This window comes from Rosa rugosa, chromosome 2, assembly GCF_958449725.1.
Source record: "Rosa rugosa chromosome 2, drRosRugo1.1, whole genome shotgun sequence".
NCBI lineage: Eukaryota > Viridiplantae > Streptophyta > Magnoliopsida > Rosales > Rosaceae > Rosa > Rosa rugosa.
Genome location: NC_084821.1, coordinates 6,084,650 through 6,103,472, shown reverse-complemented (window position 1 = coordinate 6,103,472; position 18,823 = coordinate 6,084,650). Strand labels below are relative to the sequence as shown.

The following is an 18,823-nucleotide window of genomic DNA, read 5'->3' as shown; positions in this document are numbered from 1 at the left end:
AGTCTTTGGATGTGTTGCCTTTGTCCACATACCAAAAAATCAACGGTCAAAGTTGGATGCCCGGGCTCCAAAGTGTGTCTTTGTAGGCTATGGTTCTCATCAGAAGGGATATAAGTGTTATCATCCACCTACACGGAAGTTCTACATCACCATGGATGTGTCCTTCTATGAAGACATGTGCTATTTCTCCCTCACCAACACCTCTCTTTAGGGGGAGAATGAATTTTTTGACGAGATGTATGTTGGTGGAGTATTGAAGAAGAATCAAGATGCAGAAGAAGAAAGCACTGCTGAAATTCCAGAGTCGACAGGGGGAGTTGACATGTCAATCCCTAGACTTGTAGTCGTTGATGACCAGTCGACAGGGGGAGCTGACCTGTCAATCACATAAATCTTACAGTCGACCAGTCAAGCAATCGACCTATGAGTTGACATGTCAATCCCCAGACGAGAAGACATCGACGTCGACGTCGACTAGTCGACTTCTGAAGCTGAAGAAGATTCTATACAGGCTTTCCCCTTACCTGATACTTCACCCCCTAATGCTAAAATCTCTGGTCAAGAAGCTCCAATTCAGGTATGTCCAGTATCTTCATCTGGTAATCCAGTAGAGTCTGTCTCTTCTACATATGTGTTACCTAATAGAACCACTCGCGGTCAACCATCAAAAAGGTATGAACCTTCCATAAATGCTAAAGCCAAATATTCAGTAGCTAACTTTGTGTCACACCATAGGTTCTCCAAAACTTATGCATCATTTGTGAATCAAATATCCTATGTATCTGTACCTAACAAAGTGCAGGAGGTTATGAGAGATCCAAAGTGGGCCAAGGCATTGGAGGAAGAAATGGAGGCATTAGAGAAGAATCACACCTGGGAACTTGTACCACTACCCCGTGGGAAAAGGCCAGTTGGATGTAGGTGGGTCTTCACTGTGAAACATAATGCAGATGGCACAATAAGTAGGTATAAGGCAAGGTTGGTGGCTAAAGGATTTACTCAGACGTACGGGATTGACTATGATGAGACTTTTGCTCCAGTAGCCAAGATGAATACGGTTCGAGTGTTATTGTCACTAGCAGCAAACTTGAATTGACCACTCCATCAGTTTGATGTTAAGAATGCTTTCCTTCATGGAGAGCTAACTGAAGAAGTTTACATGAACTTACCTCCTGGTTATATACCTGACATACCAGGTGATGTTGTGTGTAGGTTGAAGAAGTCTCTTTATGGACTGAAACAGTCACCCCGTGCATGGTTTGGTAGGTTTACTCAATCCATGAGACGCTTTGGATATAAGCAGAGCAATTCTGATCACACCTTGTTCCTGAAACACCAAAAGGGGAAGGTGACTGTGTTGATCATATATGTGGATGATATGGTGATTACAGGGAATGATCTAGCAGAAATTGAAAGTCTTGAGGAGAAGTTATCATCCGAATTTGAGATGAAGAATCTAGGTGACTTAAAGTATTTCTTGGGGATAGAGGTCGCCATGGGGAGAGATGGTATCTTCTTATGTCAGAGAAAGTATGTACTGGACCTCTTGGCAGAAACAGGCATGTTAGATTGTTGCCCAATTGATACTCCAATTGAGCAAAACCACAAACTAGCAGAATACCCTGATCAAGTTCCAACTGACAAACCTCGGTACCAAAGGTTAGTGGGACGTCTAATTCACTTATCACATACTAGACCTAATGTAGCCTATGCAGTTAGTGTTGTGAGTCAGTTTATGCACAATCCAAGTGAAAGACACATGGATGCTGTAGTGAGGATCTTGAGGTATTTGAAGTCTGCACCAGGAAAATGTTTAATGTTCTTAAAACATCAACACCTTGATGTTAGTGGATATACATATGTTGATTGGGCTGGTTGTATCACAGACCGGAAGTCTACATCAGGCTACTTTACCTTTGTGGGAGGAAACCTTGTTACCTGGAGGAGCAAGAAACAGAAGGTTGTTGCAAGGTTAAGTGCTGAAGCTGAATATCGAGGTATGGCACATGGAGTGTGTGAACTCCTATGGTTACGTAATCTTCTTCGAGATTTGGGTTTTAAGCCTAAGTCAGCTATGCAGCTGTATTGTGACAACAAAGCTGCAATTGAAATCTCTCAGAATCCTGTGCAACATGATCGAACGAAGCATGTGGAAGTTGATCGACACTTCATTAAGGAAAAGCTGGACGCAAGGTTGATTACCTTTCCTTTTGTTCCTACTGAGGAACAATTAGTAGATATACTCACCAAAGCTGTATCTAGCAAGTTGTTCTATGACTCACTAGGCAAGTTGGGTCTTCGAGATGTTTATGCCCCAACTTGAGGGGGAGTGTTGACGTGTGAGTCATTATGTTGACATGTCAGTTATTATTAGTTGACGCATGAGTTATTTAGAGAATATGTGTATTCAGTAGTTTCCTTATAGGAATTAGTTTCCTATACTAGATCGTACTAATGTGTAGTACAAGTATAGTACAATAGGGTTTGTCTATATATCCCTTACACAATTGTGAATAATATTGAAGTATTCTCACTCACTCACTTACAAGTTAGATTGTGATGATTTAATTCTTGAAGGACATCTCCTGGATGAAGTTAGAATTTTAGTTAATTCTTTTGAGTTTTGTAGTATGCACTTTGTGAAGCGGGAAGGCAACAATGTTGCTCACCGTCTTGCAAAAGAGGCATTGAAAGTTAGTCAATCTTTCGTTTGTTTAGAGTCGGGGCCTTTTGGCTCATTCAGTGTGTCAGTATATATAGACTTTCAGTCTGAAGTCTAAGTGGCCAAGATTCTTCTCTTTTTGTAGAATCTTGTGCCCTATCTCATTGTAACTGAGTTCATTATGAATGAAATTCTCTTTTGATCAAAAAAAAAAAATTGTTAGCATCACATAATTATCATACACAAAGATATCCATTTAAACGAACCAGAATCCTAACACCATTTAGATTCACCCCATCTTCATTTTGGGTAAAAATAGGCAGTGGCACTTGCCGTAACTCCTCCTCAGCCAAATCAAAAGCATAGATAGAGCTCGGAATCTCATCCTTGTGGTAGCTGATCCAGTGAAGTGCTCCATATGAAAGAGTCCCCTATGGATATTTTTCCTTCGTTGGGAGTTGAGTTTTTGGACTGAAAAATTATCTTCTAAAGAGTGAATCGAGGGGGAAACCTAGAAATATCATAGGCAATGGAGTCGGATCTTTTGGGAGGAGTTCGAAATATTGGCTAGTAGACAAGGACACGGAGGGTTCCGTGTTGGGATGATAGTTGGAGCTGGGCTTTGGAAAATTTGGGGTCATGAAGGATAATGGAGCGCCACCTTTTTGATACACAAGTGAACCAGACCAAGGATTTCACCGCCAACCTGCACAAAATCTTGACCAGTATACCTTCACGGAGGTGCAGCTCAAGGTGCTCCTTCTTCATCGACATTGAAACAGAGCTCAAGATCCGTACTATAATATTTAAAAGGTCGAGAGAGGTAACTTATATTGTTAATTATAACAACACTAGAATCTGAAACAATCGAACAAAGAAACCTTGCTCTCTCTTTTTTTTAAAAAAAAAAATGAATATAACAGTTGTAAACGGCTAGCAACTACTAGTTTATGATTTCATTGAAGAAGAAACTTAGGAACATAACGTAGAAAACAAGAGTAAAATGTATAAGAAGTTCTTATCAATCACTATATATTAGTTTAATAACACAAGCAAAGGAACCAGAATATCTCGAGGAAACTTTTCCTATCACATACCTGTATTGAAAGAAGCAACTGTGGCATCTCATGATATCTATTCCTGGGAAGTTGTTTGTCAGAAACAAAATCCATTATGTTCATATGTTTTCGGTTTCATTTACAAATTACGACCATGCTATCATTGCTATGTTCTGAGAGCGATTTCTCAAAACAAAGCACGCAAAAACATGCACAACTCGGTTGCACAATAGTTTGTTACAAGTTTAAGTAGTGCAACTATCATCTGCATGTGACTGCTTGCATTGTTTTGGAGGGCGCATTTCACTTCATGAAATTTGAAATTTTTCTCTAATAAAATAAAAAAATAGAGAAGAGGTTCATGTCTACTCTACTTTGTCATACTATTGTGGCTGAGATACGATTGAGTCCACAATCAGGCTCGATCAAAATTACAGCCTTCAAGTTGTGAGGCATCACTCAATTTTTGGAAGCGCAATATTAATTTTTGCATGGAACCAAATATCCAGTGTAGTGTAGTATCAAACAAGAGAAGTGGCGCTGCATATGTTTCCTAACTACTTGTGCTCTGGTGATTGTTGGTTTTCAATTTTTATGGTGGCTCCTATTCATTCTTCTTGAATTTACGTCAAGCTCCAAAGCATGTGGTACATGCACTTTTAGGATGTCACGCAATTGTCATATTAATTGGAAGAAGAACCACAGCCTGTGAATCCACCCACAATTAGTTTGTAAAGATTGGGATCTATTTGCTAGTGTCACATAATTTGCCATAAGTAGCTCGTAAAAAATAGACTAAAGATCTCACACATGCTATGAATGTACTGATAGTTGAGGTTCTCTTAACAATGCCCTTTGTACTGTAAAAGGTGCCAAGCACCTTGTCCGAATCGTAGTAATGAGCTTTGATTTCAAGGTTTCGGTGGGAATATCATTTTTGCAGCCACATTAGCTTAGAGTCTTTCGCTGCTAGAGAGAAGCTACTTACAGTTGGTGGCACCCACTTCATTGTGAGAAAGCTGCCGTACATGGCAGCCCGTCCCCTAGAATTCACTTATAAAAGACAAATGCCAGCCAGCATTCAAGTGCACATATATAACACCTTCATATTTCTGCTCTCTCAATGTATTTAGGCCTGGAATCCCCAGACCCCATGATTCATCATAATCATTCAGCACAGACAGACGAGTTTCATCATATAAAGCTGCGTCCAACAAAAGATTACTACTACTTTGATTCATCGTAATCATTCTGGTGCTGAAATTAGAGTTTCATCATATACAGTCGCGTTAAAAAAGTTACACTCAGACACCTCCTCAAGCCTATAACGGCCGACACAGACCGGCTTCTCTTCTTTATGGCATTCAATCCTGAGCAACTCCTTGTTCTCAAAATTGATCACAATTGAACCACTACTTTCTGTAACCAAACTTAGATCCCAACCATAATATCCTGTAAGCGGAACCGGTAAATCATACTTGCTAAATTTGTAGAGTTTCGCCCATGAATTGGACACCCCGTAATCTCTCATCATCCACAATTCAATATCCCCACTCCTATCATGAATAGTCTGAGACGAAACGCAAAGGCATCCTCCTGAATGAACAACAGTCCGCATTCTTCTATCGCAATTTCGATCATCATCTTGCTTAAAACAAGGAATAGGCACTTTACGGAACTCCTCATTTTCCAAATCAAAAGCACAGACATCAATTGCTTCAATGTAGTCTTGTAGATAGACATAGTATTGGTTAACCCAATGGATCGCTTCATTTGAAAGAGTTCCACAGTCACTAGTCGGTTTGTACTTGAGGAATGGCCAGCGAGAAACTTCACTAATTTTCCAACAGTTAGCTCTCACTGAGAATATGAAGATCTTAACATCCGGTGCAGAAACAGCGTAATGAGAACCACCAATGTGGACTACAAAAACAAGTTTGTAGTCATCAGTGGATGAGACATAACCAAAACCATACGAATCTGGTTCAAATATTCTAGACTTTTTCGTTACTGATGAAAAGTCTGGAGCAGGAATTTTGCGGAAGAACCTAGTTGATGGGTTCCAAATGGACCATTCTTTGTAAGAATTACCTAGAACTACCAACCCGTTGCACGAACCCAGTATATTAATTCTGCAATGCTCCTCGGATGGGAAGGTGAGATTTGTGACCGAAGAATTATCTCCAAATAAACTTTCTAAGGATTGAATTCGAAGGGGTTGATCAACTCTGGTTTGTGATTGATGATCTCTAATGGAAACAGAAGGGGATACGGAGAGAATGAGTCTCTTAGTAATGCTTCGCTGCTCAGATGCTAGTTTGAGGTGGGCTTTTCTAAATTGTGGGTCAGAAATTATGATACTACGCCACCTTTTCGATACACAACTGAATCGAATCAAAGACTTGACTGGCAACCTACACAGAATCTGCAGAATTATATGTTCAGGGAGGTCAAAGTTCAGCTCCTCCTCCTCCTCCATTATTTTAACGCAGTGAAGCTATGAGGAAAATAGGTGAAAATGGTAGACAAGCGTCGAACCGAATATAAGAATAATATGTGAGATTAATCTCTCAGGTTTCTGAATTGTACGTTATTGAATTGTTGAATGCCTAATACAGCTTTATATAACCCATGAATATAAGTTGGAACTAGAAGTCCTTATTGAACCAAGAAAGTGAAGAAACTTATTCTAAGCCTATTACTATTAGGAACTAAGCCTATTACTATTAAATAATAAACCTAAGAACTATAGGAAACTTATGCTTGCTTACGACATTGCTTCTCGACGCGTTTCTCAAACTGCTCATCGAACTCTTCTCCAAGTCATTTTACATCACATATTCAGTGAACCTATGGTTCTTCAACTAATTAAGATGCAATGACAACTACAACAACACGTATGCAGAATCTGAATCAAAGTAATAAAAATTTACCAAGAAAAAATAACTTACTGTCGGAGCTAGAGCATTGGTGCGGCCGATGCTAATGGAGTTAGGGTTTGTTCAAACGTGAATGACTAGGGCTTGCTTATTTAGGAGATTATGGTTGCGTGTGGCACACGTAGATCATAAAACATGCGCTGCTTGGGGCGCTTTGCTTTGTTGGGCTAGCAGGCTAGCCCAAATTGCTACCATACTTCAAATTTCTAAATACACCCATCAATCCCCACAGTACACCCAATTAATGAAAGTGAAATTTTATTTTAGAGAATAGCTCATGTTGTCTTTTCAACTTACATCGATTCTGAGATTTTTTCCATCGATCAATTGCCTAAGACTAATTTATCTTAAATTAACACTAGACCTAGTATTGGAGAGCGCCGCTAGGGAGAGAAACCCTAGGCAAAACAGAAAGTGAGCAGCGCCTGTCCGGCGGCGCGCCCTCCGGCGTCGTCGTCGGACGGGACAGAAGGGACTTAGTACCCGATTGTGAGAGGTCCAGTCGGAGAAGAGATTGCGGGGGATGACGGAGCAAACCAGATCGGTTGGCGACATCGACGTTGGCGGCAGGCAAGTGGGATCGGTATTGCTCTATCCGAGGGAGGAGCGCGGACGGCGGGGGGTGGTTCTGAGTTAGAGTGGCGGGCTCGGAGGTCTCTTGGCGGTGATGACCGGGTGGCGGCTTCGCTAGTTTCTTCGGGCTTTCGATCCAGTCAGTTTGCTTCGATCGGATTCGGAAGGTTTGGGTTGGGTCTGGGGTGGGGTAGGGTGGCGCGCCTTGCCTGAGTAGTGGGTATGATGGAAGGTTGGCGTCAAGGCGGTGGCGGCGGAGCTGCCGGTGGCGGGACGATGGGATCTGTCCTCCGCTCCTTCAGGGGTGATGGCTGGTTCGATATTGATCTGGTTTACGGCGGAAGGGAAGATGGTATGATGCTGGCGGCGGTCAGTTTCCAGTGGTGACGAGTGTTTCGGCGGTGGCGGACTGGGCCTTAATCTGAGTGTGGGCCCGGCCTGGGCCTGGCGGTATTTGGGCCTGGGTTTTTTGTTTTAATGCTATTAGTTTTGTTTTGTTTGGCAGTTGGTGTGTAGTCGGTAATGTGGCACTACTAAGGATGTGGCAGCGACAATCTTCTCTTTCGCAGTCTCGGGGTAGTTCCTGTTCTGGAGTTGGGTCAGCAGCGGTGGCGAAAACGTCTGGCTATAGACAATCATCCTTGGCCTTCTAGTGGGTCCTTCCTGTCTGGGATCGAGTTGGAGCGATGGCGATTTGGAGCAGTGGTGGATGGATGGTGTTGACAATAGGGTGGTGATGGTGTTTTCTTTAGTCCCAGGTCTGAATGTCTGGCAATTCTTTTGGTTGAGTTTAGGTCACAATGAGTGTTGGCTTGGTCGATTCAAAGCTGGTCAAGAGGACTCTGGTTGGTGAGTTTAGTGTCGACACAAGTGAGTTGTCCAGTTTAGAGTTCTTATTGGCTGGACGAGAGGTGAGCTGTCAAGGATTCACTGCTCCTGCGCTTTTTGTCTTTGTCATACAGTTGTAGTGCCAGTTTAGAGTCAGTCACTATAGAGTTCCAGTGTGAAGTCTAGAGGCCATTTCTGGTTAAGAGATGTCGCCTAAAAATCGTTGTAAGCAGTTCATTATTAATGAAGTTCTTCTTTGATCAAAAAAAAAAAACTTACATCGATTCTGTCATGATTGCACATTTCACTCAATGAAATTTAAAATTTATTTTATTAAAAAGATACATTCAGGCTGAGTTTGAGATATATGATTGAGGCCGTGATACGATCAAACCCCATAATCCAGACTCGATCAAATTTCAAATAGTCATAAATGAAAATAGAAATTCAGCTTTCAAGTTGTCATGCATCTCAATTTTTGGGAAGCACAATAAGTTTTGCATGGTAACAAATAACTCACAAGTTGGGTGTAGTGTCAAATCTGAGAGATGGTGATGCATATGTTTCATAACTCAGTAAGCTCTGGTGGTTGAAGAAGTAGAGACATACAAACGTACTCTTCTGTTGGGATTTCAATTTTCGGGAGGACAATATCTCGCTTTCATTCTTCTTCATTTGGCTCCAACCATGTAATATATGAACTTTTGGGATGTCACGCAGTTATCATTTTAGATAATGTCCCGTAGTATTCACCCAAATGTAACTTGTAGAAATTGTGATCAATTTGTTAGCATCATATAATTATCACATGCTCTCCTTATTTTGCTAGCATCAATTATTTACTCATACGACCTACGTAAGTTACTGATAGCTGTTGATTGATGTAAAATTTATTCTTACTTTTACATGCACCGTGCCTCAGTTTAATAATTTTCCATTTTCCACCAAATTGAGTCAAGTAAACATCTATTCAAAAGCTATGGAGGTTCTTTTCATCATTTTGTCAAGACCCCTTATAATTAATTCATGGGCGTAAGCAACTTTTAATAGTTAATTCCAACATGATTAGGAAGGATTAATTACAATTTTTTATATGAAAGATGGTAATAGTTTGATAATTATGGTGATGTGTCACCGGATCTTGAAGAACAATATAGGAGATATTATCATCAATGAGTAATGAGCACTTGGCGGTCACTTTAGCACATGTGTTTGCATCTTGACTCTTTCTTGGTTATAGAAAATTAGAAATGCCAATGTTTCCTTAACTTCCCCGGAAACCTACATTATTTGGAGAGTTTTACATCAATCAATGACTGTTATTCTCACCCACCTGTCACTTTGGGATCCTAACAAAAATTGTATCCTAAAGCATAAGAAACTCTCCTTTTTCTTTATTCATTTCATTGTTCCTTTAGTTTTACACTTTTCAATTCATTTATTCAAGAAGAAGAAACAAAGAACAGACTTTATATGATTAAAGGACTCTAGTGCAGCTAAATTTTCTCATCCTTCACATTCATATAGAAACCTTTTCATCATGGCTACATGATCCCATATATATATGCCTCTGCCATTAATGTCAGATTGGAATGGCTTTCCTTGATTCATTGTTGGGGAATAAAGCCAAGAGATTTGTGAAAAGGAAAGACAGTGATGCAGGAGAAGCAGGTTTGAACATAATGCATTTCTGGGGACATCACCATTATGATCCTATGATTGTTCCTATTTAATTGTTCTTTCTTTTTGTATGAGTGACAATTTTGATGTGGGTATCTGGGTTTATATTATTGTGTGCCTGAACAATTCTTTTCCTTTTTAATATACACTTTCATTACTGCTGGTATATTTTCATGGTGTAGATGTTCATACCCAACTTATGTCATTCTATTTGTGGAGTAGCTATTTGTGATAGTTTCAAGAGCTTTGCTTTACAATGTGAATTATGTAACAATCTGCATTACTCTTATCTTCGTCAACAACCAATATGTGATTTACTTGATGTTCTTTGGCCAATTCCCTTTAAGAAAATTAGTTAAAAATAATAAAAGTAAGACAAATTCTGGATGTCCAACCTTTAGAGAAATCACAGCAGTTTTTTTACACACAAAATAATATTTACGTCTTTCTACTTGTAATTCTCATTCTCCAAATTATCAGGTAAAGCACTTGAAGAACTCAGAGGTTCTCTCTACAATGAGCTTAGAACTTCAGAAGGCGCCAAGCGCCAACAGCAACGATTTTGTGGCCCAGTGGTGGCGATGACCTTCAATTTCATGGTGTCTGTGGGGATCATTCTGGCAAATAAACTTGTACATGCCTTATCCTTCCCTTCTTGCCTTTCTGTAGTTAGAAAATGCTTTAGCATTTTGCAGGCTCAGTTCCATAGATTTTTGTAATCATTTTGTTTAGTAATCTTATGCCTAATTGTGTTTCTGCTTAATCCAGGTAATGGGGAGAGTTGGATTTAAGTTTCCAATCTTTCTCACATTGATTCATTATGTGACAGCATGGTTGCTTCTAGCCATTTTTAAGACGCTCTCAATTCTTCCAGTTTCTCCTCCGGCTAGAACTACTCCTTTCACTTCTCTCTTCTCTTTAGGTGCTGTCATGGCTTTTGCTTCTGGTCTTGCCAATACAAGCCTAAAACACAACAGGTTTCTACTTAGGTCTCTTTTGTCTTTTATATATGATGTACAAAATTGTAAACTCAATATGTTATTGCCTACTTTCCTCACCATTCTGCTCATTAATTGCAGTGTTGGTTTCTACCAGATGGCTAAAATTGCTGTCACTCCTACCATTGTTCTCGCGGAGTTCATTCTCTTCAGAAAAACCATTTCTTGTAACAAGGCGAGCTCAAATGAATTTGTCCCATTTCTTTTGTTTCTCCTTCATGTGAATTATTGTAAGTAGTCTTGCTTGTGCAGGTTTTAGCTCTAGCTGTGGTCTCAGCAGGTGTGGCAGTAGCAACAGTAACAGATCTCGAGTTCAATTTGTTTGGCGCTATGATTGCAATCGCGTGGATAGTCCCAAGTGCTGTAAACAAAATCCTATGGTCTAATCTGCAACAGCAAGGCAATTGGACCGCCCTTGCGTAAGACTTGATTCTCTATTTTCCTCCTAGCTCCTTGAAGATGGTTAAGTGTTAAGCATTAATCTGTCAAATATAAGCTATGAAATGACATTTAATTTCTGAGTGTAGGCTGATGTGGAAGACTACCCCAGTCACTATATTCTTCTTATTAGCTCTGATGCCATGGTTGGATCCACCAGGAGTTCTACTATTCCAGTGGGATATCAGTAACTCAAGCGCCATTCTTATATCAGCAATCCTTGGTTTTCTCCTCCAATGGTCCGGAGCATTGGCACTTGGGTGAGTTCATTGTTGTCATGCTTTAGAGGACTTCGGAGCTGTGCTGATATGATACTAGTGTCTAAAACTAAGTTCTCAGTAATTGTCTCTCCATTATAAAGATCAAATACAAAATTTCAGAACCTCAAAATGGCGTCGCCTAGTACAAACACAATGTCAGCACGTAAAACTTATTTCTAGTTGCAGTATTATTGATATCCTGTTCTCTTCTATGCAGGGCAACCTCAGCAACTAGCCATGTTGTTCTTGGACAGTTCAAAACTTGTGTGATATTACTAGGGGGCTATTTCCTTTTCAAATCAGATCCAGGGTTCGTGAGCCTCTGTGGGGCTGTTACAGCCCTCTGTGGGATGTCTGTTTACACATCACTAAACCTGAAAAAGCCACAAGACAATGTGACCAAGCAAACCTTACCGACATTAAAACCCAAAACCATTGACCAAGAAAATGTAGTAGAGTCAGAAGCCAAGGATACCCCAACTGTTGTTTGAACCAAGCAACATAATTTGTAGGCTTACAAATTTTGTGTACACCTAGTTGCTAAAACACGTCTTCTATACATTACTTTACTTGGTTGCTAAAGCACACTGGCATTTCATCTCAGTTGCAAAGGGTTACATACAGCATGCGACTTTCTTCGGTAAAGGCCTGATGGCCGAATGGTGAATATCAAAAGTTCTAATGTCCTCTGGAGCATGCAGTGTGTGCTCTACACAGTGAACTAATCCAGTGGCAGCCAAGTTTCAATACATGTAATATGAATGCAATGCAGCACATAGGGATAATTCTGTTAGATGGCAGATCGGTGCAACCAGACCTTTTTATAACATTACTCATGAGTTGGTTTATACCTATTTCATCATGAATACATACATAAAGCTTGAAAATGAAACAGATCAGCTAAGGAAATGAAAACGACACAAAATGTCAATTCTCATATTATACCAATTACAACCGTATGATCCATCATGTTTGCTATGATAATATCATAATATACAGGTGAGATATCAGAAAGGAAAAATTGGTAAAATCCCACCTACTCTATGATCCTCTCTTAGTTTCCTATGACATCTTAAGAAATCACTAGTTTCAAAAGCTAAAAACTCATTTCCCACCAAGACTTAATTTCTCAAAACACAAATGAGGAAAAACACTAGACAATAATGGAAAACCCAAACCTATCTTCTTCCAACTTCAGATGGTCAGCACTGCCAATTCCCTACCACAAAAGGATGACATTCCAAAAATTTCTGGCCAGCATTTCATATTTACACTCAGAACAAGCCAGATATCAGATTTCCAGTTTATCTTGAGCCTCCAAAAGATGTGATTTTGCGTTCATTCCTCATAGGTAAGTTTTTGTAAATCAAAAACTACTGTTCCAATTCATCTGTGCATGTTGAGGCTGCTGATAAGCAGCAGGTGGGGGTCCTATGGTCTCAGCAGCTCCAGCCGCAGCCTGGGACTGTTGCAGATATGTTGGAGAAGCCATCGTTTGCCCTGGTGGATAAAGTCCAGTCATGGCACCATGACCAGCATGGACAGGCGAGAACGCGAAGCGTTGCCCCTGAGGAAGGTTGTACAGAGAACTGATATCTTGTCCAGGAGTATGAATCCAAACAGTTGAACCCTCAGTCTGCAAAAACATAAGCAGAAAGTAACTATTTATAAGTGTGGCCAAACAATGACTATAGCACAAAAGAAACGTGGTAGGATGCAGGAGAACAGCAGATGTGATGAAGCATATTCCAATTTGATATACAGCAACTCCCTTAAAAGATCAAGGTAATTAAAAATTAGATTATAGATAACGAATCAAGACCTACCAGCTGTCCTGTAGTGTAGATATGACTTTCTTTCGATTGAGATGCTCCATGATCTTCAGTGTTACCAACTGAGTTTCCAGATGTAACTGCTGAACCAGGAGCATAACCAGCAGGGGTGGTTATGAATGAACCACCGGATTGAATGTTATACTGGGGTGGATTTCCAGCATTGCTCCCTGCCTTGAACTGTGGAGGAGGATATTTAATCCCAGCAGCAGCTGGTGCTGTTGGTGGTAGATATGCTGAAGGCTGTGGAGGAAAGCCATTGGGGCTTAAAAACTGGTGCATTGGTGGCAGATAATACGGCGGGAGATAGCCATATGGGAAATAATTCGCGGGATATGCATGCCTGAAAACAGGAATCTGTGGAGAAGCAGCTATGGAGCTTGGCAGGGGTGGGGTTGTATTTGGGCTGGGAACACCAACAGAATTTCCACCCTACAATATGAAAAGTAGAGATCATAAGCATGCAACAGCAACAGGAGCATTCTCCTCAAGCTCAAGAATATTACAAAACAACTAATTTAAAATGCTAAAAGAAATTGCACAGCATCTACAAATTTAATTTCAGCCTGAACTAAAATTTCAGACAGAGTACATTATCAGTATTGGATATTGTTGGATAATTATACCTTCCACTCATAGCACAAGAATTTTTTTTATTTCTTTTTTGGTAGAAACTCCATAAAATATCAGTAGATGAGAAATGAAATAGAAAAGTCAATGCACATTTTTAACAATACGGTGCAAACATGGTGCATTATACAAAAGCTGAATGTACCAATACTATAATGGAACAGATTATAAGCTTTCACCACAGAGAAAGCCAGCAATAAGATCAAACTGACATAAAATCAAGAACTGATTGGAGGATTGATACTCCAAATAAAACAAAGTGAAAGCAGTACAAGAAAAATAACTTTAGAGACTTAGTTAGCAAGCTTACAAAGTTCGAAACCCGAGGTGCTTCAGGTGCCTGATTATCATGTCCTTCCACTTGTAAAACCTGGCCTCCTAGCATCGGTGGCAAAAAACCAAGACTATAGCTGGGGCCATTTAGAGCAGTGAGGTTATGTGGAACTTCTGGAGGCAACTGCAAATCCTTCAACAGTTCACTTTTGGAGTCTGAGTCAGGGGCTGAAGGGACATTACTCTCTGAAGAGACATTACCCTCAGGTGGTTGTAACTTTTCAAGAACATTTGGTGAAGGCAGTGGATTCTCTGAAAAATCTCCTTGAACAGATGAGGCTACACTGTTATTGCTGCACCCAAAAGAGAAAAACAAATAACATGATAAATAAGCAAAATTATAAGTGTGCTATTGATAATAGACAGCTAAGATGAATATCTTATTCTCACTCATGCTTTTCTTTGTTCAGCAGGCAACTCACAGAAGGACAGAATTCATATATCAAACTAACTCAACCAGAAACCACAAAAAAAAAAAAAAAAAATCATTCACTAACCTAGGAGAAGGCTCTTTAGCAGTTTCATCAGTATCCTGAGAAGATTCTACACCACCCGTAGAACCATTGCCACCAGTACCGTTAACGCAGTCAACACTCGTTCCAAAAGTAGAATTAATACTTCCAAAAGTCAAAACATTTCTTAAAGATTCAGGGACCTTGATATGATTTGGAAAAGTCACAAGTTTGGTATCTGAGAGACTCGAGTCAGGTGGCAACTGAGAAGAAGGTTTAACAGCAACGGTTTCAACCTCCAGTTTGGCCACTGTTTCAGAAACATCAGCAAAATGAAAACATGTACTAATAAAACTGGTGAAAGATTCCAGGCACAAACAGTAATAGACAATGACACGTTATACCAAATGCCACAAAATCAAAGTAAATCAGACACTGGCATGAGGACAAAATTGTTATTCACCAACATAATGCATAAGAAAAGAACACAAAAGTCCCAAAATTAGACTTAATCAGGACAAACAATCTAGGCTTACAGTTGCATGGATCAAAGACACAATGAAGAACGTTTTGGGGCCCTCAACATATATGGCAGATTAACACATCAATGCATACACTACATATTTTAGCATAAGGGTTGAAAGCAACACTTAGACTGATACATGTTACAATACCTTTCAAAGCATCAGTCGACTCTATCTGTGATTCTCCATCAGAATTAGAAGGCAGAATGGCCTGAGAACCATCATGAGTTGAGGAAGGGGGTTCTGACGACTTAGTATGCCGATTCTTTCCAATTGCCTTAGCATTGTCACTTTGAGTCTTTTCTTTGATCACGTGATTATCAGATTTGGAGGCAACATTTTCACTCTTTGACAACTCTATGACAACAGATTCACCAGAAACATCTTTGTTTTCTGGTATATGAGTTGATAAGGAAGGATCTGAAGCAGATGAGTAAACACCAGAATCAGATGCAGAAGTGGCAGAATTTGGAAGATGATCAGATGTAGTTGTTGGGGCCTTGCGTTGATCCTTTAAGCCAACAACAGGTGTAGATGCCACAACGACAGCATAACGAGGTGCTGTAGCTCCCAACTTGTTTGCATCTACACCGGCAGAGGATTTTGGAGCAGAAACATGACTAGAAGTCCCATTTGACAGGTTTTTAATCCCGTTTGGAATGCCAATTGAAGCCCTGAATGCAGGAATATAAATTACAAATTAAAAGAGTGATACATAAAGTGTTTTTTCATAGATTCAAACCCATGAATAAAATTTGGCTTACTTTGCGATTGGAGCCGCAGCATTGTTCTTAGTTTTCTGCTGACCTGGCATAAAAGAGGACAGAGAACCTCCATCTGCAACATGACTGGCTCCATTTTCCCTCCGAGCAGCAGAATTCCTCCCACCACCAGCATCTAGAAAGTTCATATGTAAAATCAGAAGCTAATTAATATTTAACCAAAACACATATGCAAAAAGCATAGAAGAAATCCCTATATAAATATACACGCATATGTAGAAAGACAAAGATAGTTGAAAAGAAGAGTACCAGAAGAATAATTCCCTTGGCCACCACCCCTGACCATTCGCCTGTGCGCACCTGGTGCTGTCCTCGAATCTTCAGATGCCCTGCCTTTCAGGTTCTGCAAAAGTAACAGCATTGAATTATACACTAACTAAGCAAGTTTCACTTAAGACAGACAAACACAAATAAAAAGAAGATAAACACCAAAATAATCATCAAACAGGACTCCTGATATCATTTGATCAAATTAAAAACTGTGTACTATTATGAATTTATTTTAGTAATTTTGAATTGATAGACTAGGTTAACCCAAGTTATAGCGTTTCCATGATATACAACAGTGTTTTCCAAATAGTTTCTGCATTATGAAGAATGAAATCAAATTGCTGCTCAGGTTATTTCATAATTAAGAGTGCAGTCTATCTCCATATAATACCCTGGCAATTCACTGGCCAGCATATTCCCATACCCTCAATTGAGAAGTATTTCATAGCATAAAGCACTTGGCATGGAGAAGAAATAATGATATATACTCAGCTCCACCAAGCTTATAATACCAAGTTCACCATTTTTAACCCAGCATAAGTATATTCAATTATGTAACATCACTTGCACCATAAAGATGTCAAATCCTTGTGCAATTTATATAAGAGTGCAAAGTTTTACCTCCTTACTCCGATCACGTCTCTTTTTGACCTCATGAAATGTATCTGCCACGTGAAAGGATGTGCTCATTATTTCCAGTAATTACATGATATGATATGTAGTTACTAACTGTAGCATGGAGAAGATGCATGAATAATACAAAACAAAGATGAGGAAGGACACAAAGAAGAGATGGACAAGATAACAAATCCCTATTCGGTGAACAACTAGATGAGAAATATGACTCCTTTAAAAGCAGACATAATGCGAACCCAAGTGATACTCATTTTCTCAGGTCTTCGTCATATGATGTGCATTTCTTAAATGCAGCATAAATAATATGCCATGCGGAAGGACACTAGCAGAGACAAAAAAAAAATATATAACAAAATCCATAATCATTAGACAACTCAAGGAGCAATATAACTCAGACACGTAGATCAAATTCCTTCAAGCTTATTTGCAGCCAAAGATATTCACAGCTCCACAAGAAAACAAATGGCATAAGAACCCGAAAATAAAGATATCTATGACCACTTAACCAACTTATTATCACAGAATCAACATCTTAGGCTTAGGCTAGGTAACCTTTCAAATGCCTCAAACCAAAAGAAAAGCTTCTTGCAATAAGAACAACAATTTAGCTTAAGCCAGGTAAGCTTTGAAGCCTTACAAACCATAAAGCTTCAAATGAGGAGAGAATAACAAACTACTTTGCCCCATTGATAGAGTAAAGAACTAAACTTTATCACCTATACATCTTAGGTTAAACTCTCAGTATCCAAACTAGCATAAAAAACCCAAACTCTAAACCCTATACCACACACTTCCTCACCAAACAAACAAAAACAACCAAAGCTTCCTCCTTTACCCAAATTCATCAATAAAGTTTTCATCTTTCACTTCTGGTCTCCAAAACCCATCAAAGAAAAACCAAAACCCAGAAAAAACCCACCGATCACAGAGCCACAATGAAGCAAACCCAACAAAACCCATCACCCAAAAACACAAACCCACAAACACCCATCTACCCTACCCCTAATCCAAAACAGAGACAAACCCAAGATTAGAGACTGCAAGAGAGTACCTAAATACAAGAGCTTCTGGGCGGTCTCGTTGGGATCCATAGAGCACTCCTTGAGCACAGCATAGATTTCATCGTCGCTGTGAAGCTTCTTAGTGATCTCTCTGATGTTTTGGATCGTGCTGTGTACATTGTCTGGGATTGAAACCCTAGTCTCCCCACCGCCGCTCATGTTATGTTTACAGACACAAAGAAAGAGAGAGAAGAGAAGAAGGGAGAGAGAGAGGCAGTGTTTTTTGAGAGAGGCAGTGTTTTTTGTGTGTTGTTTTAGAGAGAGAGAGGCTTTAAGAGGCAGCTGAAAATAATAAATGGACCCTCTCTATTTATATTAATCCATATTTTTCTTGGGGTGAAATTCGAGGGCTGCCTACATGGAAAACCTTGGGGATCATGATATTGATTTGGCTGTTGGGACAGAGGGGCAAAAAGGGCAAGAGGTAAAAGGTGAAACAGTGACGGCGTTGAGAGGGATGGGTTTTATCTTTTTGTTTGAGAAATGGAGGTGGATGACTCGGATGTTGTGCAACTATGTTAGGGGTGGTGGATGACTAGAGATATGAACTAGAAATTGAGATTTTTCTTTTGTGTTTTTCAGGTTTTACAACCAAAATTCTACTCCGGTTCGTCGTGATGTTGTTCGGATGAATTAACAGCATTTAGGGATAACTTTATCATCTTATACGAGGAATACGTGGTGGACTTATCATGTGACAGATTAATTCTGGCATTTAATCGGTTGGATAAAATTTTGATATTGGATTCAAACTTGAGTCACGTTTTACGTGTGAACATTGAAAAGAAATACTCTTTTTTTGGATAGAAATCTTAACAAAATCTACTTTTAAATTTGATTTTTATGTGATTTCCATATGTGATATTA

General features: G+C 39.6%; 3 protein-coding genes across 3 annotated transcripts; 1 reads left to right on the top strand and 2 right to left on the bottom strand.

The window, feature by feature from the left end:
- Nucleotides 1–4,966: 4,966 nt before the first annotated feature.
- Nucleotides 4,967–6,199, bottom strand: LOC133730228 (F-box/kelch-repeat protein At3g06240-like). Its single transcript, XM_062157856.1, has one exon. It carries the CDS (start codon nucleotides 6,197–6,199, stop codon nucleotides 4,967–4,969), a length of 1,233 nt encoding a protein of 410 aa, XP_062013840.1.
- A 3,267-nt stretch (nucleotides 6,200–9,466) lies between these two features.
- On the top strand, nucleotides 9,467–12,531 carry LOC133731543 (nucleotide-sugar uncharacterized transporter 2). Its single transcript, XM_062158911.1, has 7 exons — nucleotides 9,467–9,731; nucleotides 10,221–10,372; nucleotides 10,509–10,717; nucleotides 10,820–10,913; nucleotides 10,991–11,157; nucleotides 11,266–11,436; nucleotides 11,654–12,531. Exons 1-7 carry the CDS (start codon nucleotides 9,653–9,655, stop codon nucleotides 11,925–11,927), a joined length of 1,146 nt encoding a protein of 381 aa, XP_062014895.1. The 5' UTR covers nucleotides 9,467–9,652; the 3' UTR covers nucleotides 11,928–12,531.
- Nucleotides 12,342–18,204, bottom strand: LOC133731542 (GBF-interacting protein 1-like). The gene is made up of 9 exons (XM_062158910.1): nucleotides 17,947–18,204; nucleotides 16,881–16,924; nucleotides 16,239–16,332; nucleotides 15,972–16,104; nucleotides 15,358–15,881; nucleotides 14,729–14,993; nucleotides 14,209–14,524; nucleotides 13,263–13,700; nucleotides 12,342–13,072 (listed from the first exon to the last, which is right to left on the bottom strand). Exons 1-9 carry the CDS (start codon nucleotides 18,113–18,115, stop codon nucleotides 12,803–12,805), a joined length of 2,253 nt encoding a protein of 750 aa, XP_062014894.1. The 5' UTR covers nucleotides 18,116–18,204; the 3' UTR covers nucleotides 12,342–12,802.
- Nucleotides 18,205–18,823: the final 619 nt, after the last annotated feature.